We start from the raw sequence: 26,315 nt of genomic DNA on the forward strand, positions 1-26,315 counted from the left end.
TAGCAGTAATAGTAATAGACATAGTAGTAGTAACAACAGTAATACTACTAGTAGTAGTAATAGTAATAATAGGTGAAGAATCAGTTTCGGTGGGAGCGGTATTCACATTTTTGGTAAAAAGTGAATCAATTTTGACCAGTTTTGATATCTACTTTTCAACTCCTTTTCGTTTCTTTCTCTTCCGAGCACCACTCAAATGTTCATACTTTGGATTAAATGGTTTCATGTTTTATAAAATACAAAACATTCAGTTCATTGAAAGTCAGGGAAATAAAACTAAGAAATGCCTGTATAGGTCTATGCGGATTGAAGTTCACTATAACAGATAAAATTAAATAAAAATGTAAGAAAGAGCATTGATATACAAGAACCGTTCTACAGCACTCACGGAAAATTTAACTAACACCACACCAATGTTTCCTATGTACACATCGATAAACTCATTCGCTGAACCAAGTCTCCTTTAAGAATCAAGAAAGAAAAAACAATGCTCTTTATACAGATAATGAAACTAAACACCACAACAGTAGAAACTAGGGGCCGCGGTGGTTCAGTGGTAGAGCGTTCACCTCTGGTGCATGGGGTCTCTGGTACGATCCCAGCTCGCGCCAAGTGTACTTTGTGGTGGACAAACACCGTGTGTGTGGGTTTCCTCGGGGTTCTCCCGTTTCCTCCCACCTTCTTCATTCCACCATTTCATTCATTTCTCATCATCACCGTCTCCTTTAGCCTAACCGGCATAACCGTGGGACTTAAAACTCAAAGATTTCATTTCATTTCAATACTAGAAACTAAACTAGCCAAAAAAAATGTTATTGCTTTGTACACACCGTCGTGATAAAGATACGGTTTACATTTATAATCGAGAAAGAATACAACGTGTTTATTGGCGCATTGATTGACATGTTTACATAAAGAAACGAAGCCACGTTAGTTGAGCTGAATGTAGTGATAAGGCTACGTATTCTTTCTGCTTAAATTTTTGCACCATAAAGAAGACATTTTCAGCACATTGTACAGTCGGCAGCAAAATTATTTTCCCTTAACCTTCGAGTGCTAAGATGAGTTTTTAAACTGATATTACTAGAATGGATGAATTTTCACCCAGAGCATATTTTTCTTTTCTAAAACAAATAATGGTGTTCAGGGAAGTGAATATTCCGAATTCAGCTCACTTTTTGTAGCCTATAGTTCTTGGCATTTGCTTCGCGGCGGGCCCCCAAACTGTGCGGCCCCCCGCACTGCAGTCTCTGCCGGCCCCTCAGTTACGCCACTGATTCCACATACAGTAAACCTTCGGGTCACGAACTTATCCGTTCCGCAAGGCAGTTCGCTCACTGAAATTATTTTCCCGTTGAAATTAATGTAAATGGAATAAATCAGTTACACATAAACATTGTACTTTTTTTTTAACATTATTTTCCTGTGATGAAGAGTGAAATCATTCTGATGTTTTCCTGTGGTTTCCATTTTTACTTCCTCAATAATATACTTAGGTTCTTAACTGTTGCTATTACTAACACATTGCTATTATTCTCTTTCTTACGAGCCGTAGGAGGGCTAAAATAACACAGAAAGTGTAACAAACCACAAAGTAATGTTTTCGAATATCACTCTGACAAAGGATATTTACAACAAACGCGCAGGAGCTACTGAGGTAAGATAAGGAATATTTGTTCACTAAACTGGTCCTGAACCGATTTCTTCTGGAAGAGAGGGGTTCGTGAAACGGAGTGTACTGTATAGCTTTTTGGATCTGTCTGTTGCACTTTATTTTTCGACTCTTGAAAAGTAAAATTTAAACCCACCGTATAAATTGAAGCGCTTAGAGGATAAAGGTGTTATGTAACAAATTGAATATGACGGGAAAATTGGCTGTCACAACTTTGTCCGTTAACATACCGCCTTCATCGTCTCTAAATATTTGCACCCAGACGAGGACTCATGAAATAATGTTTTACGTAGCATGGCTAAGATATAACACGTATATGAACTGCCAGAATGCAACATTTCAGAAAATGTAACATAACACCTTTATCCTCTAAGCGCTTCAATTCCAAATTCGAGCAAACTGTTAAATTTGAGCAGTGATATGCTAAGAAACAACTATTTTACCATATTTTGTAATTATTTGAATTCAGTCAAGTTACTATTATCTGGGGATTGCATTATATATATTGTGTATGTAAAGTATAATATACAGTATGTTAGAATATTCATTTTATGCGCCTTTATCAATGAGAATATAAATTCCATGTACGGAGCGTGTGTTGCTTTTATTTGAATCCTAATAATTCCAATGCCTGTTACAGCAATCTGACATCGTCTTTTGACGACGTAACCGTGAGGGTTTAAATCAAGTCTTTACAGCAGTGCTTGGTCAGCAGTATCTTTAAGAAGTTGTACTTGTCAACTAATGGAGAAAACTACCTACGAAGACTTGATTTAAACACTTTATCGCTGCGTCGTCAGAAAAAGATGCCAGATTCCTGTAACAGGCATCGAAATTTTTATTACTCAAATAAAAGGAGCATACGCAAGGTACGTGGAATTTATTTTCCTATTGATATAATATAGAAATCACAGTGTGTTTGTAAGTAACTACATACTAAAATCAAATACAGATTATTAGCCATGCCTTAAAGTCATTTCTATATTCTTCCAAGATATATATATATAACTTCGCCATAGTGCGATATCATGTTTTCGAAGGTGCTTCCTCCGATCGATTCCTCTTCTCTCGATTGAATGATATAGCTGTAAGCTATTATTTTTCATTTATATATATGTGTGTAGAATTGTTGTACATATCTTTCTTTCAGAACTTCGCATGGAGTCATTTTTTAGATCTAATACTGGTCCGAATCGAAATGGTGATTGTGATAGTGAGAGCAATAACAGTTTATCAGTAGATAAAGAGGGCTCTTCAGATGACGTGAAACACATGCAAGTTGTTGAAATAGTTGAAGGTAAAGAAGATATTCGAACAGAAGAGCAGTCTTTAGTGGAAGCCGAAGTGAAGACTGTAGAAATAGAGAAACCTATAACTATTAGTTCTAGTGAAATACTTACTTGCGAAGAGAAGAATTCGGATGTATATATGTGTGACCTACCTGAAGAAAATGACACGATTGAGATGTCTACACCCGAAGTTTGTCTCGAAAAAGAAGTCCATCTATCTGTCAGTAGTGATCTCGAGGAGTCAGTTACTGAACACATAAAGAAAGAAATAAAAGAAATAAGTTACGATATTTCAGATGTTCATACGCATTCTAGCTCGAGACACGCTATTGAAGTCCCCTTAACTTTAAAAAGTGTTCAAGAAATGTTGTCGAAGAAATCATCTTCAAAACGAGAGAAGTTAACGAAGAGGAAGTTTCATGCTCAGATTAACCCATCTGATAACAAGCAAGCAGAAGATGAACTGAGGAAAGAAGTTTCTAAGGATAAGTTTACGCAGGTAAGACGCAATTATTTCCTCGCTAATGCACGCTATACAGTATACATATTCTAAATGAAAATTAAGCACTAACCTTGCATCCCACAAAAATGTATTATGTTTGTTGAATTTTGATCCACATGGGGGACGTTCTTGAGCCACCAAAGTTGAGAAAATAGAGTAAAAACTCATAAATTTAGTATAGTTTAGCACTTCACACATCTTTACTTTAGGGCTTATGTTCTTGAATTATAAGTGATTAAATTGCAAATATTGCGTACAAGGCATGCTACTAATATCTGTAGAATTTTTTTACACTGTTAAAACACATATCCTTCCCACAATTTTGTCAAAATATATCCAATATCCATAATACATTTTACACTATCCACAATCTTCTTTCAAAAATTTGTCACTCAGAACCGTCAAGACATGCGGTGCAAGTAACGGGGGAACTAAAATAGCACTTCCCGCAGCCTGTGTCGACAATCAGTTGCATGACATTGACATAACAGAGTCGATTTATACGGGTGAAACCGCTTATAAGAGACCGCTTTTAGCATGACGTCATTGGTGCTGCAAACATACGACATGGACTGCTGAAGACTGGAAACGTGTGATGTGGTCGGGTGAGTTATCATTCACCTAATTCGAAACCAGAGCCATGGTTACGTGTGATAAACACCCAAAGAAGTGTATGATCTGCAGTGTCTGCGTCTAACCGTGAAAGGTGGTGGCGGCTCTGTGATACTGTGGTCCTCAATATCTTTGATTTCAGTGAGTCCTGAACTGACGCTTAGCGGTTGCATCACTGCCCGTGATTATGTCGCTATTTTAGTAAACCACATGTACCCCATGGCCCAGATATTTTTCAGGGCAATGATACATATTCTAGGATGATAATACACCCATTCACATAACTGGAGCTATTGCGGCGTGATTTAAGGAACATCGAGATGATTCACACGCATCCCCGAACTTAAGAACAGTGTGGTTAGCATAAATCTTCAGAACTTCATTCCAGGAATTTTAGTTCAACCACCCTAACACACTTTATAATATAATATAGAAACAGTCCGTATGGAACTCTTTAAACTATTAAGTCCTTACTTGAATACTCGAATAACGAATGTATGGCGATCTCTTATTTACAAATTGTGGCCATACGTACAGACTTATTCATGTCACTTCTGATATTTTTTCTCTTCCAAAGTGTGAATTCGTTAATGAAGGCATTATTAGTGCTTGTTTAACTTGTATTATTCGTAATCAATATTTTTAGTTTCATTTGAACTGTATGTTACACGAGTGCCTTGTAAGAATTTCGATCGCTGCGCATACCATTATGTTACTCAAATTACAAGCTATATTAACATTATTTCTTTAGAGTGAACATCAGTTAGTCTTAAAGTAGCATCATGAAAGGAATCATTATTTTCGTCGTTAGGATACTCAAGTAAGTACTGACAGATATAATATGTAATGAGACAGCATTCTGCTATTATGATAAGATAAGAATATCTATGTCTTATTTTATGAAACAGAAAGACAAGGTGGATACTTTATGAATTTATTTATAATATATTTATTTATGAATTTATTCAAGCGACTTGCATTAATGATAGCAGTATCTGCTTTGTGTCTTAAAGCAGTGGTTCTCAACCTTTTCTGACTGACGACACATTTTACTGAACGTCCAGGCACACTTATTTGATTTTTTATTATAAATAATAATATCTATTATAATAGTGAAATCAATTAGTTTTTATAATGATTCTATGTAGCACTGAACATTATTGTTGCCGCTGGAGATGTTAACTGGTACAGTCTATCTGGATTTCAACTAATTATTGTTAAATTCTTCATGATTTTTAAACTCTAAAATTTTGCGACACACGTGCGTGACACTAGTGTGTCGCGACACATTGGTTGAGAACCACTGTCTTAAAGGACTTTATTTGTTTACTAGCAGCACTGCCATCCTTTCGCATCCGAAGAATAAGGTTTAATGAATATAAAATCTTGGATATTGTAAAATTGCTTGTATTCCCTTTGAGAACAGAATTTTCGGAAAGGCTGGAATACACATTATCTTATTCTAAATTAAAAGTTTAAATACCGAATTTCACAACTCCAACTTAAGCGAATTGGCTGCTTTCCAAATAAAGGAACGAAAATCTGAATATTATAGAAATTGTCCCCTTTCCCCATTTAGGAGCAGAATTTTTGAAAACGCCGAGTTCATTTATTTTTAATCTGTAGTTTACATGCTGAGTTTCATCTCCCTAACTTCAAAGATTTGGGAGATAATCTATTCTTAGAAAAAAAAAAGTGTAAGCCGCATTAGGATACACATTCAAAAAAAATCCTTTCTTATTCCTTGCTTCCGTGACAGAAGGAGTTTCCTATCCAAATTTCATGTTTCTATCGCTTGTAGTATGACCTGGGTGTTGATGAGTGGGTCACTCTTTCTCTTTTATATAACATTATAGATTTAATTTCATGTCCAGTTGTGGTGCTACCAGATGGTTAAGTAGTAGCGTACTCATTTTTAATTTGAAAGGTCCTTAGTACAATCTTAGAACACGTGGTCTTATGGTGGGTATCATATAATTATTCATGGGTTTTCTTGTGGTTCTTCTGTTTAGTCTACAAAGTGTAAGCAGCGCTATCTTAAGCTACGGATCTCAATACATTTTATTTTAAAATTTCCATTATTGAGTGTCCTTAGTTTTATTTCTTCAACAAGGAAAGAGGAGAAAATATTAGTAAAGAGGTTATATATGACTGGGTACTTATCAGTTTAATAACATTAACTCATAAAATGATGGTTGATTCATTATAAATAACATAATAGAATTGCGAATAATTCGTGTGATCTTATACTTTCAGATGCGGATTATTGGACAGTTCAATCAAGGTTTCATAATTACTCGCCTTGAATCCGACTTATTTATTATAGACCAACATGCCACAGATGAAAAATACAATTTCGAAACTCTCCAACAGAACACAGTGCTAAAAAATCAAAAATTAATCATGTAAGTTTTGTACCGTTCTTCGATAATTATGATGTTAATTCATTTTATAAATCATTGTTGTATGAGTGTCAATATCGTTCGAAAAAAAAAAAAAAAAAAAAAAAGAATTATGAAGTTTGTTACTGTTTTTAACAATGAATAAAAGTCGATATTCTGAATGAATAATGTGACCGAAAGCTAGGAAAAACAAAGATGGACATCTTAACTTCTGAAAACAGAAAAACTATTTTGCAAAGCAAAAAATGTACCAGGGCATGCGTCGAAATAGTGAACGAACCTTCATAAAGATGCATCATTAATTCAGATGAAATTTAATTACAAGAAAATCTTCAAATAAGAGTTCACGTTTAATCCGTCATAGTTTACTAATTCGCGGTAAGGGATTATAGACTCACTTTTTTTTTTCAGCTATTCGGTATATCCTAGCTATTAAAAAAAAGAAGAAGAAGAGTGAGAGTGTGTGCAGTTTTACTGATATTACAAGTGAGATGTATTTCAATTCACGTATCTCAGGAAAACTGTCAGGTATCTCACTTTATGTGTTATATGATTAATATAAGTCTCATTCAATAAGTAACCAAAAGTTTATTGTTGCTGAACATAACAAGCAGCATAACAACTACATTATTATTATTATTTGTCAATAGTCCTTATAGTTCAATGCACCTACTCCAGGGTGTGATAATAGCACTAATTCCACAGGAAGAAACTTTTGGGCGTATGTATAACGACTCAAGCACCGCTGATTGGACTTCTGAGACCTCGAACTAATTAGTGCATCTTTAAGTAGGACCAAAGTTATAGAGATCTGAAAGTGTAAGATGGACAAATATGGAGTGTGGGGTAAGTTGTCAAACTGTGGGTGTCCAATGATAGACAATGTGACACTGGCAGTGTGTAATCTTGTTTTGTCATGGAGAAAAAGCACAGCATTGGACACGAGACCATTTCATCCTTTAGAATGGTTGTTTTCAGCTTTGTGCAGAAAGTTGGAATAGCACTCATTGCTTACATTGTGACCTCTGAACATGTAATGTTCTAGAATTTATTCCCTGTGATCCTATATATATATATATATATATATATATATATATATATATAAATAAAAAAAAATTGTGACTTTTCCATCATTCAGTTGAGCACGCGCCTTCTTCGGGCCTGGACGAGGAGAATCTTCAACATTGGTTACCCTCTGCTTGAACTTCTCAGCCTACTTGTAAACTTATCTTCGACTAATGTCGTTGTTTCTGTATTCACTCAACAGAAATCAAACGACACTTCGCTGCTTCAAGTTGAAGCAATCTTACAAGCTTTCCACAATCTTGTATAACTGTCACTTAGACTTCCGTGCGTAACGTATGCGTGCCAGCCCCAATTATGAATAGCTCTAGGATGCCTCCACAAAATAGCAAACATATAGCAATAATTGTCGTATTTTGGATTTTTAGACAACTTTTCCGGATACATATATTAAATGAGTCTCGTAAAAATGCATGTATGATTGATAGTCATTATATAAGAACAACTGTAGATATGAAAATTATATTTAAATATATATAGTCTTGTTTTGAAAACTTCAGGTTACCCACTGTTGGGAGTGAGATTGGAAATAAAGGAAGCTGTTAATGACAATGTTGAATAGAAAAGAAAGATTACCGTTACTAAATATATTTTAGTTTGTTTACAGTTTGAGCAGATATGGCAGTGGTTTAATGTAAGAGCTGATGTAACTTGAGTTGGTCGTCTTCCTTCACAATGAAACATTTCTATCAGTGTGGAGCAGTCGATTGTGATATAAAACTTACGCAAAATATCTGTGTTAATAACTGGAGATTTCAAATAATAGATTCTTCCTAAATTTCAATTTGATTGATTAATTGATTGGAGTTTAATGGAGTCAGCAATGAGGCTATTAAATTTTATTCCCGTCATGTTCCTGAATTTCGAAAAAGAGATGCTAAAATCAGACATCAAAATCTCAAATGAGTAAGATTCCAGAGGCAAATTCACTCGTTACACAAAACGCCAAACGTTGGGATAATGTTTACACAAATTTCAAGAAATGTAAAAATTGTTTCAAGTCATTTCGCGAAACACCACAGAGTTTTGTCCTGCTTTTGGAAGACGATGTCGTAATACAACGGGAGGAATCACTTCTTACACTTGTTTCTCTATAATACCAGTGGAAAAATTTAAGACATTTGATATATCTTGTTTCAACTTATGATCAGAGTAGGAACAGCATAAAAGTGTATATTCTGGAATGTAGCTTGAGAATTATTACCTCAGTTTCATGTGTAGATGCAAATCATCAATGTCTATGCATAAGAAAGGGGATGAAAGACAAAGTTTAAGAAAGAAGAAGAATAAGAGTGAGAAAAGTTAATCACTAAAGCAGAAGACTTGAATCCAGAATGAGTTGAGTTGATTTTAACGTCCCTTTCAGCAGCGAGGTTATATGAGACGGAATCTACTGATTAACGTGGAATCCCTAATGTTAATACTTTAAAACAAAAATTTACTCACTGCTCAAATTATTAAGACTGAGCCAAAGGATGAAACAAGATATAATGTACTATCTTCTTAGCAACTATATTCTATCTTATTGTATGTACAATAAATACTTGTGTTCTTCAACATTTCTTTATTATTAATCTATGCCAAATACACTTCTTAATTATCACAATTAATCCTTATCACACCTCTGCTATTGTTACTTTATTATCCACAATATCTTCAGAATAACTAATATCGTAAAGTCAACTTATATACCCATCGTAATTCTGTATCTTATTTGCACAGACTATCTTCAGTAACTACATATCTGACATTCTCATATTTGCGAGCACTTTCGGCCCACTTTTATTTCCAACACCTACCACATGAGCTCCTGCCAGGAATCGAACCCGGGTCTCCCACGCCAAACACGTATACGCTAACCGCATAGCCACGAAGGAGCTCTGGAGCCAGAATGAGTGCGAAGAAGAAAACAGGAAAGCTAGAGATAGAGAAGAATAGAAAAAAAGAAAGATGCTTTAGCAAAAATGTGTAGCAACACTTAGGTTAGAAATCGGAATGAAACAACGAATAGTAATTGGATTGAAGATGAATTTACCAAAAAAAATCAGATGTAAAAGTGATAATAAAACAGAAGGAAGATGTATGCAAATGAGTAAAAGAAAAAACAAACAAAAGTGATACAAAAATTTTGAATTTGGAAGATGTTCTCAAAAAAAAAAAGAGGATAATTATTATAGGTGTTGGATAGAGAATGAATTTGTTAAACTGATAGGAAGATCCTGGATTTAGTGTCGGTGGTTGATGAATTGAGAAAACAAGTTTTGTCCGGGAGAATACGAAGTTGTTCTACACCAATGTTGAAGGTTTCTCAGAGTGAGACAAAGAAGTTGTTAGAGGTTTCCTGGATGAATCCGAGAGGCCATTGGAAGTGAGAATGCGAGTAAAAGAAACTGTTAATCTTAGTGTTAAATAGAGGAGAAAGATTATCGTTACTGAAATATATTTTAGTTTGTAGTTTTTGAGGAGATGTGGCAATGGTTTAATGTGGGTTCTTCTTGTTGAACTTGGAAGTTGTTTAAAGGATTTATGCTGTTGGAGAAAGGCTTAAAGTTTATGTAGTTCGAGTGGTAAATATTTATTGTTAGAAGTAGAATTAAATAAATGGAGTTCGGGAAGAGAATCTTGTTTAATTAATGGGTAACGATGCAACTTGAATAGGTAGTCTTCCTTCACAATGAAACATTTCTATCAGCCACCTCACTTTAAAAACTCCTTTAATCTTATCCATAAGATGAATTAAATTAAGCGTATGTGAATCGTGTTTGACTTTCTTTAAGATTTGTTAAAATCGAAATACTGAATTATTCTATTTACAGTACTGCAATTTGGCCTTAAGTGAAGTGGATAGCATTAAGTGACTTTTCAATAGAACTGTACTTGCAAGAAACATTTCGTTTTCAGTACTAACATATTTTTAAATGTATTTAGATTTCTTTTGCTCTGATGTTTCTCTCTCTCTCTCTTGTTTCAGACCTCAAGTGCTGTCATTGAATGCAGTTAATGAAAATATTTTGTTGGATAACTTAGATATTTTCGAGAAAAATGGATTTAATATCAGCATTGAAGATAATGGTACAGTATCATAGCAAACATTCTTATATTCTAGTTTATCAGAAATAACGTCGATAGTAACGTGCATAATTGTTAGGTAAAAGAATATACATATATTCATTTATTAAAGTTTGCATTTTAATTTACTTTTATATATTGAATAATATAATAATTATTCTATTATTCAGTACATAAATGTAATGTGTTGGATTTCTGTAACATGTTGTTGATGTATAATCTGCTGTTATCCTTCCTCGATGAATACATTGGAATACATATTCAAATAATTGGAATAAGAAGGGAATCTGCCAGAATCTCTATTTTTGATATATCATCTGTCTTACTATGTAAATATTGCTACTACTTCTGTTATTTAAAAAAAAAAAAAAAAAAAAAAAAAACAATAAGCTATTAAACTACTGGTTAAAAACTAATGAATGTGAATTACTAAATTACTACTTGCCACTACTCAGTTTATATATATCATTATTTCTATTATTCATGTAGGATAACAAAACGTTAAATATGTATGTTATATTTTGGTGATTACTTCCATGATTAATCTGGTATGAAATATATATAGGCTATATATGTACACTGGGAACTGATGAAGATATTCGACAGGTGTCAAAACGGTTTCCTATATAGTAACCGCACTGTGGATAGTACAAATTTACGTTCATTAGTTAAAAATGCGCAATTTGAAATTCATGTCATATTGATCAGAAGGATTCCAATAAAATCATTCTTTCGTATAGTGTAAAGGATATAAACAGTTTACTCGAAATTTCCAATATAATGATAAAATGTATTACTATTTTAGTAATGCCTATTATTTGCCAAATAAAATTATATACAACATCAAATTAATGTAAAGTCAAAATTTTGTAGGTGCATCTGGAAGACAATTTCTGTTAACGTCCATCCCTATTAGCCAGGGTTGGACTTTCGGGAAAGAAGATATTGACGAATTGCTATTTATGCTGCAGGTAAGAACGAGAAATTTTACTGGCTAATGTAAATAGCCAATGTAATCTAATGTAATCTAATGTAATATAGCCTCGTCAATGTATAGTCACAAAAATATTTTCTCTCTGTGTAATCATGATTTGTAGTAGCTCTGAGATCTATATTTATATCCTTCATTTTTAATATCTGTAAGGTAACCCATACAGGAGTATATTATTATTTTGATTTTTTTTATCAGAAAATAAAAATAAAAATTATAAAATAGGTATAGTATATTGCCATTCAAGCACTTAAATATTTTGTGTGCTAGTATTCGTTATATAATCTCGTTGCTGACGTGTGCTAGTATTCGTTATATATTCGTTATATATCGTTATATAATCAAGGTTGCTGTTTTTGTTATTGTGTGACGTAAAAGTGAATAATGTATCATTCATGTCCAGAAGATGGTTTAAAATATTTAACTATTAGCTTTTATATCAAAAACAAATTTATTTCACTAGCATTTGATTTTGTATTGAGCAAATATTTTAAATAAGAAAAACTCATGAACATATTTAACATGAAACATGTTGTGTTATGTTGGAAAACCATTTGCTTCAATTAAATCAAGATTTCTTCCTATCAATTCAATATTCATAGGTGTTCTATGTATATAGTGTTCCCAAAATAGGTGCTGAAGATGTTGTTCGAGGTCTGTTCTGATATATGATACATATTTTGTTTAGAACTAAATCATGTGTAGAAAATCAGTACTTATCACTACTCTTAAGGTTTCGATATTGTACTATCATTGTCAACCCAAATAAATGTTTAATAATTCTGCTGCATTCCGATATATCATCTCAGTAGTGTACTCCTCAAACGAACTTCCTGCAGAACTGAGTGTGATTCTGTCAAAGCAGATTGATTCCAATATACGAGGTGTGACACAAAAAAAAAAAAAAAAAAAAAACTCAATTCAACTTCAGACACCTACCGTATTGCTGTCTAATGTGGTCATCACCTTTTAGGTATTTATACTTTTCTGATTCGTTCCTGCCACTATTAGTAATAATACTGGAAGTAATTGTCTGTAAGTTCACATAGGAGTTCTACCGTTTTCAACTTGATTTCTGTAACTGAGGCGAAACATGTTTCCTTGAGGTCAGACTTTAATCTTGGGAAAAGAAAACAAGTCACATGGTTCCAGATTTGACGGGTAGGGAGATGTTCCATAACATCAAGTGATCCAATCATTTTGCTCGACAATTTTTAAAAAATGTAATATTTTCTGTGTAGGAACCTTACCATGTTGTTAGTTCAAAACAGTCATTACTTTAATTGTAGTGACACATCAGAAACATCAGAAACACCGAACATCACACATCAGAAATTAATTAACAGTGGTTGGAGCCACGGTGACTCAGTGGTAGAGCGTTCAGCTCTAGTGCATAGAGTACTTGGTTCAATCCCAGCTCGCGCCAAGTAAACTTTATGCTGGACAAATACCGTATGCCTGGGTTTTCTCGGGGTTCTCCCGTTTCCTTCCATTTTCTTCATTCCACCATTTTATTCATTTCTCATCATTACCGTTTCCTTTAGCCTAGCCGGCATAACGTGAGACGTAAAATTTAAAAATTTCATTTTTTTTTTTTTTTCAATTGACAGTGAATGAATGACTCACAAAGATGTGAATAAAAATATACATGAACACGTTTTAACCTTTCTATATTCCACATAATTTTCACGGACATGACTGTAATTCAATAAATAAGACTTGATATTTCCCCGTGTTTATTTAATTAGTATGTTTCAAATTAGTATGTTTCAAACGCACTGACTCATTTATCTTAAGAGTTGAACTAATTCGGAGAATTGTATAATTATTGTAATATATTATAACTGTTTCTCTGTTATACTATTTGGGACATTGACTAAGAAGGAACTGTATCATGAGGGACGTTTTAGAGAGTATGGTGGCAGGAAAGACAGGGAGGGAGCGAAGAGACTACAATTAATGGACAATATCAAAACAGAAAAATAGTACATGAGGATGAAGAGGTTAGCGGAAGGCCGTAGAGCATGAAAGCTTCTCAGTTGCAGCAAGTGAGCTGCCAATAATGACAGAACATCTATGATGATGATGACATTATTATAATTTTATATTTCACTATTAACCATCAAATACTGTTGCAATTACTATCCTTTTTATGGTAATAAAACATTCCAAATTTCACTTAATTTCAGATCTTCCTCTCTCTTCCTCTCGTAATTTTATTTCCATTGCTTCTCTTAATAATCTTTTTATAAAGGTAACCAAGAAAGTTCTGTCGCATTTTGTGGACGTCTGTGTTCCATTGGCTCTCACACCGTGAGTTGAATGCAAATGAAGATAAGGCGAAGGTCAGTTGTTGGTGTGGGTATATCCAACATACTACCTGATTATGGCAGTTCAGTTACACCGTTAACTTGCGTAAGGACACAGTGAACATGGGACCTCCACAGAGCGTTATAAGGGCGTGTATGCTGTACGAGTTCAAACTGGGTAAAACGCCGCTGCAGCGGGGCGGAAGATATGACAGGCTTTTGCAGAAAGTGTCGTGACAACGCGGACAGTACCGCGGTGATTTAACAAGTTTAAGGACAGTGAAGAAACACTCGAAGACACATCACGTGCCGGAAGACCAACACATGTATAAAATGACGATCTTCAGGCAGCAATTGAGACGAACAATGGTCAGACATGTGAGGAACTGGAACTACAATTCAGTGTGAGTGGAAAAACCATTCAGCAGCACCTCCATCACCTAGCACTACAAGTTTTGTCGATGGGTTCTACATGATTTGACTCCGGGCAGAAGGTAAAGCGAGCAGATGCTTGTGTTTCTTTGCTGTCTCGTCTGAAAAAGAAGCCATTTCTGGACAGAGTATTGACATGTGATGAGAAGTGGGTACTGTACGAAGCTCCATGGTTCCGTCATCATTGGTTAGCATCCCATGAACCGGCTCCAAAAACAGGCAAAACCATTACTGCACCAAAAGAAGGTCCTCCTGTGTGTTTGGTGGACTGCTCGCGGCATCGTGGATCGGGGACTTCTACCAGCTGGCCAGAGCATCAATGCAACTGTGTACTGTCAGCAGTTGAACCATGTTCAAGAAAAACTTAAAACTGAAGCCAGCACTTCTGAATCGCAAATTTGTCCTTGTTAGAGGACAACGCTAAGCCCCACGTGTCTAGGATGACCCGAGACACTATTTACGCCTTGGATGGGAAACACTATTGTATCCGCCATACTCCCCGGACATTGCACTGTCCGATTATCACATGTTCCATTCCTTGGACAATCACCTTAGAGAACACCAGTTCAGATCCCTAGTAGAGGTATAAAATGCACTTGATACCTTCTTCGATTCACGGCCCACCAAGTTCTACCGCGATGGAATCCATGGCCTTCCAGAACGTTGGCAGAAGGTCGTCGATGCTGATGGGGACTATTTTTGATCTTCCAGATACATCTTAGGTGACATATCGATGTTCGAAGGTGGTGACTGAAAAATCGACAGAACTTTCTTGGTTACCTTTATATATCCATGAGTAGATCTACATGTAACTGATGCATTTTCAAACAAAAATTTATACTCTTCTTGTAGTGTATGTTGCGCTAATGCTGACTTGTATGGTTGATTTAATCTTACATATTATACAAGATGTGATTAGAAGTTTTAAGAATAGGCTTGCAATTTAAAAATGGCAGTACTTACAGTCTATTACAATATATCTCCTTCAAAGTAGTCCCCTGCTGCCTGAACACACCGATTCCAACGGTGTTTCCAGTTCAGGAAACATTCCTGAAAAGTATCTTTCGTAAGATTGAGAAGAACTCTCTCCATATTTGTCTGGATTTCTTCAATTGACTCAAATCTCTTCCCTCTCAGCGACTATTTTAATTTAGGAAACAGGTAGAGATCGGCAGGGGCCAAATCAGGGTTCATTTCGGCCCGATTAAACAGGTCTTGGGACACTTCCAGTCGGTGTTGTTTCTGTTCGTCTGACAACGATTTCGGAATGAATTTCGCGGACAAACGATGCATGTTTAAACCGTCAGTTAAGATTGAGTGAACCGCGTAGAAACCAAATTCAGGTCGTCAGCCATCTCCCTAATTGTAGGTTTATGGTCCGTTTCTATAAGCGCAACTTTCATAATGTTTTCCTTGGTTTTTGACGTGGATGGACGGCTGGACCGGGGGTCATCTTCGCAGTCATGTTTTAATCTGTTAAACCAAATAAATACGTTTGACCGGCTCAGACATTTATCTCCAAAAGCTGTTTTTAAGAGCTCATAAGTCTCCGAGACAAATTTCCCGGTTTTAAAACAGAATTTGACACAAACGCATTCTTGTCATCCATCATCCATTTTGTGCAATTAATAATCCACCACGACAGACACACACATCCGTACTCAACAGGTTGGTACGCTGTACTGAAGAAAGATATCGCACTGATTTTTGCAGCACGTATGAAGGTCACACTAAGCCACAGCTTTACCCTAACAGGCAATTATACCTACTACTCTTGAACAGTGGCGCCACCTATTGTAAAATTTCCAATCGTACCTCGTATGTGTCTCACATATATACAAAAGTTAAATTAACCAGAAAAGTCAGCTTGAGCACAACATGTACTATAAGAAAAACGTATCTAGTTTGAAAACTCATGGATATAAAAAATCCTTAAGAGAAGCAATAGAAGTAAAATTACGCGATAACACATTGAATAGAGAGAGAGGTTTAAAATTCCAGTTTTCCTCTTCCATGAAGATGTATTTTTATTTTGGCACAGATCTGTATTATTTGCGTTGCCAATAACATTGGAATTGTTTTCTTTTCGTTCTTAAATGTTAATCCGGAAGGTTTGATTCACCTAATTTTTTCCTTCATATTGATTGGTAATAATTACTGTATATTTTTTTCCCTTCACTGTAGATATGAACATTATCACCCACCAAACTTGACTTTTTTCTCTAGGTTTGAAATTAAGTGAAATTTGGACTATTTTATTACCATAACAAATGAAAAGATTGCAACAATATTTTATTTTAACTATTTAATTATAAAATTATAACGATCTAACAATTAAAATATATCACAATATTTTTTTTTTTTTTTTTTTAGTTTACATTAATATATTTTGATAAATTTTGACAACCATTAACCAAAACTAAAGTTACATGATAAAAAGTATGACATATTTTCTTAAACATTAGTTATAGCATATTTGTTCCAAAATAAACATCGGACAGCTTGACAACAATATCTTTCGGGTCTTTAACGATTTTGAGCAACAAAGTAAAATCTGCAGATAATGTTGCTACCACTCCCAAATTTACCGGTATTATCCATGACTTCCAAGAATTTATATTTATCCAAACTGTATTCAAAACATTCTTCATGAATATAGTCAAAGTGGTTGTCAGCCTCCTAGGATGTCTCTACTTCCGTCTTATTGTGTGTTATAGAAGAAAAATCTCGTCCAGTTCTTTACCAGGAGGTAATGTGCCTAAGATCGATGACACATTCCCGCGCTGGATGGCGATGCTGATACGTTGGAAAAGGAATGCAGTAGCTCGGGGGTCACCAGTTTTGATTGCTATTCGATGACCAACTTCATTAATGAAATTAGATTCTTCGTGACCCCAAGACCCACTGGTTTCTATTGCTACTGTTACAAACCAATATTTGTCCAATAGGTTTGAGTATTTTAGTCTTTTGTCTGATTCTCTGTGAGTGGCGACGAGACCTGCCTGAATTGAAGAATAGGGTAAGTTGGAAGGAGCAAACGTATCGGAACATGTGAAATCCCAGACTAGTGCCTTTCCATTTTTCCACGGTACCAAGGTCATGCCATCAGGCCTTTTACCATCAGAGAGGCAACAACCATTTGGTTCTTTTATTGAAGGAACTCCCGCCGAAACGAGGGCTCTACAAATAATGTCGTTTACAATATGATGTCGAGATTGTCTTCCCGCACTTTTTTTTACATGAAAGACCATGTAATCCTTTATTATCAACATATGCGTTGCAAGCAGGACAAAAGTGAGGCTCACAAACATTAGCACCTAAGCGCAGAGCTGTAGCAATACGAAAACTCTCATTAGAAAGGTGTAGGCCGAGTGTGTGAGAAGGTAGGGCTTGAAGCCATGCTCCGTTCTTGGAGGAGGAGACAGGTAACAGCCTGGCTTTGTCATTTGGGTTATTGGTTGATGATAGGAGTGAAGATAAATGAAGCTTAACTATAGGTTCATCCCAAACAGACTGAACATGTCTTTTATCGTTAGGTGGGGGATCCATTCCAACCAGGCTAGTCCATTTATCGGTGCATTCTTGTACATCTCGAATCGAGTCTAAGTCAACCTCCTGTTGAAGAAGAGATCCAATTAGTTCTCGTGAGCCATAGAATGATGCGAGGAAAGAAGGTATGGAGATATCCATGGCTCGACGAATCACAATAATTGTACAACAATTCCCCAAATTAGTACAACTCTGCAATTGTACTGTATAAATGCAGTTAGTGCGGTTGAAACATACTAATTAAACAAATACGGGTGAAATATAAAAAGTCTTATTTATTGAATTACAACCATCTTTATGAAAAGTGTGTGGAATATAGAAAGAATACAATGTGTTGATATGTGTTTTTATTCATCCACTGTCAATTGATTGCTGATGTATATACAATAAACTCTCGTTTAAACTACTTTTGCATATGCTTATTTTTATGATATAACTTTATGTTCATAATGAAGGTATTTGTAATGAAATCTGAAACTCACATTTTTGGGAACACAACATTCTTATACAGAGCTACAGAGCTCTTATAGGATGAATTGTATATTTTTATCATCCCTCCCCCCTCCACCCATCACCACCAGAGATATCTACTTTTTCTGGATTTTCACAAGTCGGGACTTTTTTCGTTAATGAGTACATTTGCAAACCTCAATTTCAACTCTCTCTCATTTCTTCGATTACAATGGCTAATACAAAGTCTTGTAACTTACAGTTTGCTTAACATTTTGTTTTTTAGATCATTAGGGTCTGAAAACATCAAATTCGGTAACCTCTTGCGACACCACAAAATGGTGTATCTTCGAAAGCAAATATGGCTGCAATTCGAAACCTACAGTCAATATATTAAGCTAATTATTGTTTTGAACTAACAATATGGTAGATACCTGCACAAAAAAATATTACATTTAAAAAAAAATGTCTAGCAATATGATCGGATGGATTTACCCTAATGTTTCCATGCGCCAAAAACAGGCCGACAGATAGATCTTATGGACCGGTAGGTTGACCTGGTGCAGAATCCATTCATTTTTCCATAGTTAAGGTATCTTTCTCCTCACACGAAGTCTGAGCAAAATCTCAATTTAGTTGTAGTGCTGATTAATTGTCACCCCAGCAGGAACCCATTCAAACATTACAATTCCATAAATGTCAACACAAGCAGTTTTGGTTAAGTTTTGAGCGTATTTATTTTTATTATTATTATTATTATTATTATTATTATTTTAAGGAGAACCGAGATATTTCTACTAAATGGATTTCCACTTAGTGACTGGTAGCAGGTCAAAATCCATGTTTCGTCGAAGGTGAATACAGATTCCAACAAGTTTTGATTTATTTTTTATGTTATAACATGTCCGCACACAGTTTTTGATGTCACTGTTTTTTGTTCCTGCAAGAGATTTTCTGGCACTATCTTGGCACAGAGTTTTCACTTTTTGATAAATCTGTCACAGATTTCCTGTTCAAGTTCACCGGTACAACCATTGCACACCACTCAATCGTTAGTCACTTCTGATCACCTCTCCTTCTCTGTTGATATTCGTGTCAGTAACTGAAGAAAATGGTCTGCCTGAGCGATCATTGTCTTCAATACTTCTCCTCTCCTCCGAGAAATGTTTATTCCATTGAAAGAGTTGAATGCCTCGGTCTTTCGGAATATTTGTAATTTTCAAGTTTCGTTTCAAGTTCGAGTTTGTAATTTTCAAGTTTAACAAAAGACTTGATGTTAATCATGTCTTTCATTCTCAAACCAGCCACTTTTCGACACAACATAGTTACATTTGTCCACAAAATGACCCCTCGCTTGAAACTGCCAAACACGGGCGAGTCCACATTTCATGTAGACGAGGAGAAGGAGATGGTGGTTCAACACAGCACTTTCATACTGCAGCTACTTGCGTTTGTGAAATTAAGTAAATTCAGTACTTTTTTTTTAAATCTATAAATGTATCTTCTATAGAAATCCTTTACTCGTATTAAAATGTTGTTATTAAGATCGAATCAGTCATTTCTTGGATAACATGTTAAAAACATTTCAAAAGTTTGTATTGAAAAACCCTATGTCTGCGTAAAGCTAACTTTTTTGGTAATTGTGAAATCCTATGTACATTTCGGTAAAAATAAAACTATATATTATTATTTATTTATATTTTAAAATACGATTGTTGATTGAACAACACCATTGTTTGTGTTTTTGTCCTAATATGGATTCAAGTACATTCCTTTCAACAGTTGATGAGGCGTTATGTAAAATTGTTACATTCTTGATTTATATTGTGAAGCGTTTAAATGCTTAGCTATTTTAAGATAGCTAATTCAGCCTCTAGTATCTCTGATGTGTCCTTTGATTCTGATCCCTATATTCCTTTTAAGCGTGCCGGTAATACTTCTTATCACACTCACAAATTCCTTGGTAAACACCGGCAATTGGGGCATGTCATTTACAAAGTAGTTTTTATTAGAATTAAGCAACTTTTCAATACTTATAGGAGATTTGAAAGAGGCCTTGAAAGCGTATCTACAGAGATTGTTCAGCCTACGTTTGGCCGATTTCGTTTCTTCCCCCTCCCGGGCAGGATGGACTCACCCGACTTGGCTCGTGGCGTCCTGCAGTGTTGTGCAGTGGCTTCCTGGGAACAGAGTTGTTTTACCGCGCAGACGACAATAACGCACAAAACAGGACCATTGTTGTGAGTGTTGTGTTAAATTTGTTGCCAAGTGTGTGGGTTTCCGCTCTGTGACCAAAATGCCGCCCAAACTAACCCGGTTTTGGGAAAGCTATGTTGTGGCTCTTTATAACGCCCACTTTAGTGTTTCTGTCATTAGAAAACAGTGCAAGAAGAATGGTTGCAACATCAGTTTAAGTGGAATAAAAAATGTTATTAAAAAGCTCGGAGCTCCACCATTTGGATCACCAGCGAAGTTGCCTAGGAAGCGGGAATGCACCAAGATCACCTCCACCATGCAGAGGAAACTTCGCAAAATGGCAATGCAAGAAAATCCGCCAACACAAAGGTGTATGGCTAATCCTCTTGACGTGTCTTTGGGGACTGTGAGCCGGACCTTACACCATCAAATCAAGCTGGAAAAACTCATGAAAGCTCGCGGCCATCTTCTCACGGATGCCCATCAAAAAGAACGAAAGTGTAACGCCCGGAAGCTGTACGAACGGTATCTGGCAAAACAAAGGTGGATGTACGTCGTAACGCTCGATGAAGCATGGATTTACCTTTCCGACTGCGGTAAACCGAGAGCCATCATGTACCAAGAGAAAGGCGCCAAGAACTTCAGTCCGTGTTTGTAAAGAATCCTTCCCAAAAGGATTCGTGGTCGTTACTGGCTACTGTTACCGAGGTAAACTGAAGATTCGTAGGGTGGCGAAGAACTGCAAAATAAATTCGCAGTATTTTCAAGAACAGATAATGCGGCCGATCTACGAGCATGAGATTCCAACAATGTACGGAAATGACGCCAATCTGGTGCGCATTCACATGGACAAGGACTCATCACATACCTCACCATCGTCCCTCGCATTCTACAGGGAGATGGAGGAGACAAGTGGTATACAGGTGGTACCTTTCAATGAGGTACCTGTTAAATCTCCAGATGCAAGTCCTATGGACTATTGTAGATTTGGATTGCTGAAGCGGGCTTTGGGAAACGGCGTGTGTCAACTGTGGAAGGACTTTGGAAAGCTGTTCAAAGGGAATGGGACAAGATTCCTCTCCCAGTTCTTCAGAGAAGTCTATTACAGTCGAAATTACGCTGTCGGGCTATTGTTAGGAACCAAGGGAAACACATCGAGCACTTACGGACCTGGCGGCATGGATTCTTCTAAATTTTTAGGTAAGTCGAAATTGGCCAAATGTAGACTGAACAACCTCTGCATTCGATTTTTTCTTTAGTTTGATGTTAGTGTTAGCCATAAAGGGAAAGAAATATATTTGCTGGAAGATTTATATATGTTTTGTAAAAATTTCTAAAGTTTCTTTTCTCCATATTTCCAAAGTTTCCATACTATAGCCATTATTGTGTCTAAATTAAATATTAGTTTCATATGACCATGTACATTGTCCTGTAACGAAACCCGTTGTACGGCCTTTACGAAAAAATATTCTAACATTAGATTTTATCTTATATGAGCGATCATTTGTACTAATTTTCCATTTATTAGTTAAGAAATGTGCTCTTTGCAGTTCTTTACATATAATATGTATTTACTTAGGGATCTCCAAATACTATGTGCAGACCCTCAAGAGTGAGAGCCATGTTTGCGTCAAGGGCGTGCCGAAAGTCCGTTATGATTGGAACATCACTTAATAAAGCAGAAATGAGAAAGCTGATCAATCATATGAGTGACATCGAGCAACCCTGGGTAAAGTGATCAATCATTTCGTATTTTAGTATTCGTAGAGATAAAAATAATTTTTCTTATTTGATTTTATTTGTATTTTAGGTCATGTAGCAGGATGAGCAGCATCAATGATAGCTATCTTTAAAGTAACGTAAACTATTATTATTATTTATGTGTGTCTTATTCTGAGACTGTTGTTTTGTTTAAGTTAACCAAGACTTAAACGTATATCTTAACGTGGGATACGAACCGCATGAACTCCTACCGGGACCAGGGTTTCCTGTGCCAAAGGCGCACGCTATCAGTATTTATCCACGTATGAGCTATCCCCCCCCCCCCCTCCTCCTTTGGTAGTGATAATTGTCAGCTGTTAGTATTTATGGATTAAATAGGAGGTATTTATTATTCGAATAAGAGGTTTCAGTACAACCACATTTTTAATTTTGATTTTTTCTTTCGAGCAACGATAAGAGAGAACAAAGTATGGTGTATTGTGAAAAAAAAAATCGAATTCAAGATTTCAGCAGATTTGCACTTTTATGGCCCCTACATGACCAGAAAAGTTATTTTTCGATGTCTGTTCGTCCCGATGTAAGTGTGTTCATTCGCCTAGATACCGTCCAGTTCAACGTATCCGCACCAAATTTTACACTTAAGGTTTTTATAAGATCCCCTAGGCGCTTTTCTCAAGTTTTCATCTTACCCTTTAAATTAAGGGTAGTTTACTCAAATGTGAAAATTGAAAATTGCTGTTTTCTCGAAAATGGCTAAATGATTTTGTTTAAATTTCATACATCAGTATTTCTTTAACAACCCTATACTATGGTATAAATTATTTCTGTGGTAAAAATCCAGAAGGTAGTTTACTCACAGGGTGTGAGTTCTTTTAGAACATTTTTGTCAAAAATGATTAAAGCGATCTTGTTTATATTTCATAAACAAATATTCCGCAAGTAACCCGACAATATAGCGTAATTCACTTGTTCTGAAAATATTCACAAGGGATAGTTTACTCTTGGAGGTGAGTTTTCTCCGGGCCATTTTCTCAAAAGAAACTCAGGCGATTTTGTTCATATTTCATAAATAAATATTTCATTACTAGCTTGACAATATGGGATAAATCATTTATTGTTAAAAAAAAGCAGTTTTCTCTCGGGGTAAGTTTTTTTCTGGGCGATTTTGTTCATAGTTCAATAGTAACCTGAAAATATGGTATAACTCATTTGCCCTGAAATTATACCCAAGAGGACTTTACTCCTGGGGATGAGTTTTCTCCGAGGGATTTTCTCAAGAACTTCTCAGTTGATTTTGTTCATATTTCATAAACAAATATTTCATTTTTAACCTGAGAATATTGCATAAATCATGTATTGCGAATAAACACACAAGAAGGAGTTTACTGAGCGATTTTATTCATATTCCATGAATAAATATTTCATAACCTAATAATGTAGCATAACCCATTTCTCTTGATAAACTCCACAAGGGGTAGTTTACTCTTAGGGGTGATTTTTTTTTTTCGGATTCATTTCTCAAAAATGTCTCAGTCAATTATGTTCACATTTCTTAAATAAATGTTTCATTAATAACCTCATAATACATGATATGTTATTTCTCATGAAACTATCAACAAAAAGCAATTTATTCTTGGGGGTGAGTTCGTTTTCGGAGGTTGTTTCAAAAACGACTCAGACAATTTTCTTAATATTTCAAAAAATAAATATTTTCTTACGAAAATATCTACAAGGAAGCAATTTACTTTTGGGAATAAATTTTCTTCGGTCTTCGGAATTAATTTTCTTTCGTTTCCTTCGAAAACGTCTATAATTTGTTCGCATTTCATTGATAAATGTTCGATTATGACAGTAGCATAACGTAGTTTAGTTTAAGACATTGGAGGGAGAAAGCTTTGTGCGGTGGCACATACCTTTATTATTATTATTATTATTATTATTATTTTGGCATTTATTATTTCTCTCTTTGAAAGATTTGTAAAGAATATACCAAAATCATATTTGTGTTACCTGTAATAAATGTACTCGTATTTGGTCATAACTTTGAAGGTGAAGAAAGTAGGATCCTTCTTGGACTGATATATAAGAGAAAAGAATGTGTTTTTTGTATCTAATTACATTTGAATATTCTTTATTTGCAGTAACTTAAAAGCTTTAATTTTATTGGCGTGTGTCTCACTTCGAAAATCTATATATCTTTGAACTTATATATTAGAAGATAAAGAATGGAAAAGAGTGTGGCTTTAGGAAATTAAAAAAGAATGAAATGAAATCTTTAAATTTTTCGTCCCACGCTTATGCCCGCTAGGCTAAAGGAGACGATGATGAGAAATGAATGGCATGGTGGAATGAATAAAGTGGGAGGAAACAGGAGAACCGCGAGAAAACCCACGGTGTATGTCCACCACGAAGTCCACTTGGCCCGAGCTGGGATCGAATTAGGAAACCCCACGCACTAGATGTGAACGCTGTACTACTGAAAAATGAATGAATAAAAAACTCCGTCAGCATGAGTTGCTGTTTACTTGCTAGCTGAAATATTGCCAAGGTTATGGTAGCCTTTACGCGTTTTTCAAACCATGAATGGACTTCTATATATAATGTATTGTAATTGAGTGATTTCTATAAGTGTATGTTTATTGAATGTTTTCGGATAAAAGAAAAACTACTAAATACATTAACGGAAAAACAATATTAAAAGTATATATAAGTATATATATATATATATATATATATATATATATATATATATATATATATATATATATATATATATATATATATATATATATATATATATATATATATATATATATATATCGTGCCATTTTCAGGTCAGTAAGGCCAATAAGTGAGATAGTACTTATTAAAGCTGCAATATGCGCTTAAGGAAACAAATAACCTCACTGATTCCTTGTAGGCCGTAACGGAAAATATTGGGAATGTTGTAAAAATCCACATGTAGGAAGTCTTGTTGTATTTTTAATATTATTGTGGGTATGCCGTAGATTTTATACTGTTAGTATTACTGAATTTTAATTATGTATACTGAACATATAGTATATCATTTCTTAATTTTGTTTCAGAATTGTCCTCATGGTCGACCAACAATGCGACACTTAGTTAATTTAGATTTACTTGAGTCAAGAAGAACGGCTGAAGAAAAATAAAGTATTTTTATAGGAATTTTGAAACGAAAGATACAGAAAAGTGTATACTTTTTAGAAATATATATTGCTAGCATTAGACTTTCGGCAGTTCCGAGAGAATGTACATACTTGGTGTATCATTTGTATGCTTGTTTATACAGTGAAATTTATGAAGATAGAAAGCTTCGAGTGTAGCAGCGACTTTGCTATAGCAGCTAATTTGCGGTACATCAGACCTTTGATATTTACATAGCAGTGTTTGTTGCCAATTGTAGATTTGAAGTAATTGGAACTTTCTTCTTTAAGAATGTATTGTTGGTAATGTGGGAATTCCTGACAAAGTGCAAATGTTAATGCTTAAAAAAGAATGTCTTCTTTTGTAAATTAAAATAAATTATTAATATATATATATTATTATAGTGTCGATAAATTTTCATTGTCATTTCATCCTTAAGTTATCTGCTGTAATGGCTGAATCATGTACAAAATAATTATAGATTGAATTTCGCCTGATAATTATTTTTTGAGTACGTTAACAAAGGATAAAGCAAAATGATAGTATATCTACTTAAAGAAGCCACAGGCACCTATTCATTAAAAAAAGAAAAAAAAATGATCACCTTGTGCCCTCCGTTTTTATTACTTTAATTGAATATTTTCTACCTCTCTGGGAACGTCATCAGCACCATTTGTATTATTGTATCAGCGGATCCTTACTTTTACATCTCCTATTGTAAGTTCCGCTTTCTTTTAAAGGACAATTAGTGCATAGTATTGTGGTTTAATTTCGATTTTTGATTACCCTAAGTAATTGTTCCTGTATTTCTTGTCAATTCACTTTCTTTTTTATTATTATTACGAAAACATTATTCACGTCAATAATTTATG

General features: G+C 35.0%; 1 protein-coding gene across 1 annotated transcript in view; it reads left to right on the forward strand.

Moving 5' to 3' along the window:
* The window catches only part of Pms2 (mismatch repair endonuclease PMS2), an 86,086-nt gene extending 60,229 nt beyond the window's left edge, over window positions 1–25,857 (forward strand). Inside the window, exons 10-15 of the mRNA XM_081751282.1 lie at window positions 2,823–3,460; window positions 6,332–6,480; window positions 10,532–10,632; window positions 11,503–11,600; window positions 22,136–22,285; window positions 25,365–25,857. Coding sequence (XP_081607408.1) covers window positions 2,823–3,460; window positions 6,332–6,480; window positions 10,532–10,632; window positions 11,503–11,600; window positions 22,136–22,285; window positions 25,365–25,448 — 1,220 coding nt within the window. The 3' untranslated portion in view covers window positions 25,449–25,857. The remainder of the gene's footprint in view (window positions 1–2,822; window positions 3,461–6,331; window positions 6,481–10,531; window positions 10,633–11,502; window positions 11,601–22,135; window positions 22,286–25,364) is intronic.
* The last annotated feature ends 458 nt before the right edge of the window (window positions 25,858–26,315 follow it).

The sequence above is a fragment of the Thermobia domestica genome, chromosome 3, assembly GCF_964235325.1.
Source record: "Thermobia domestica chromosome 3, izTheDome1.hap1.1, whole genome shotgun sequence".
Taxonomy (NCBI): domain Eukaryota; kingdom Metazoa; phylum Arthropoda; class Insecta; order Zygentoma; family Lepismatidae; genus Thermobia; species Thermobia domestica.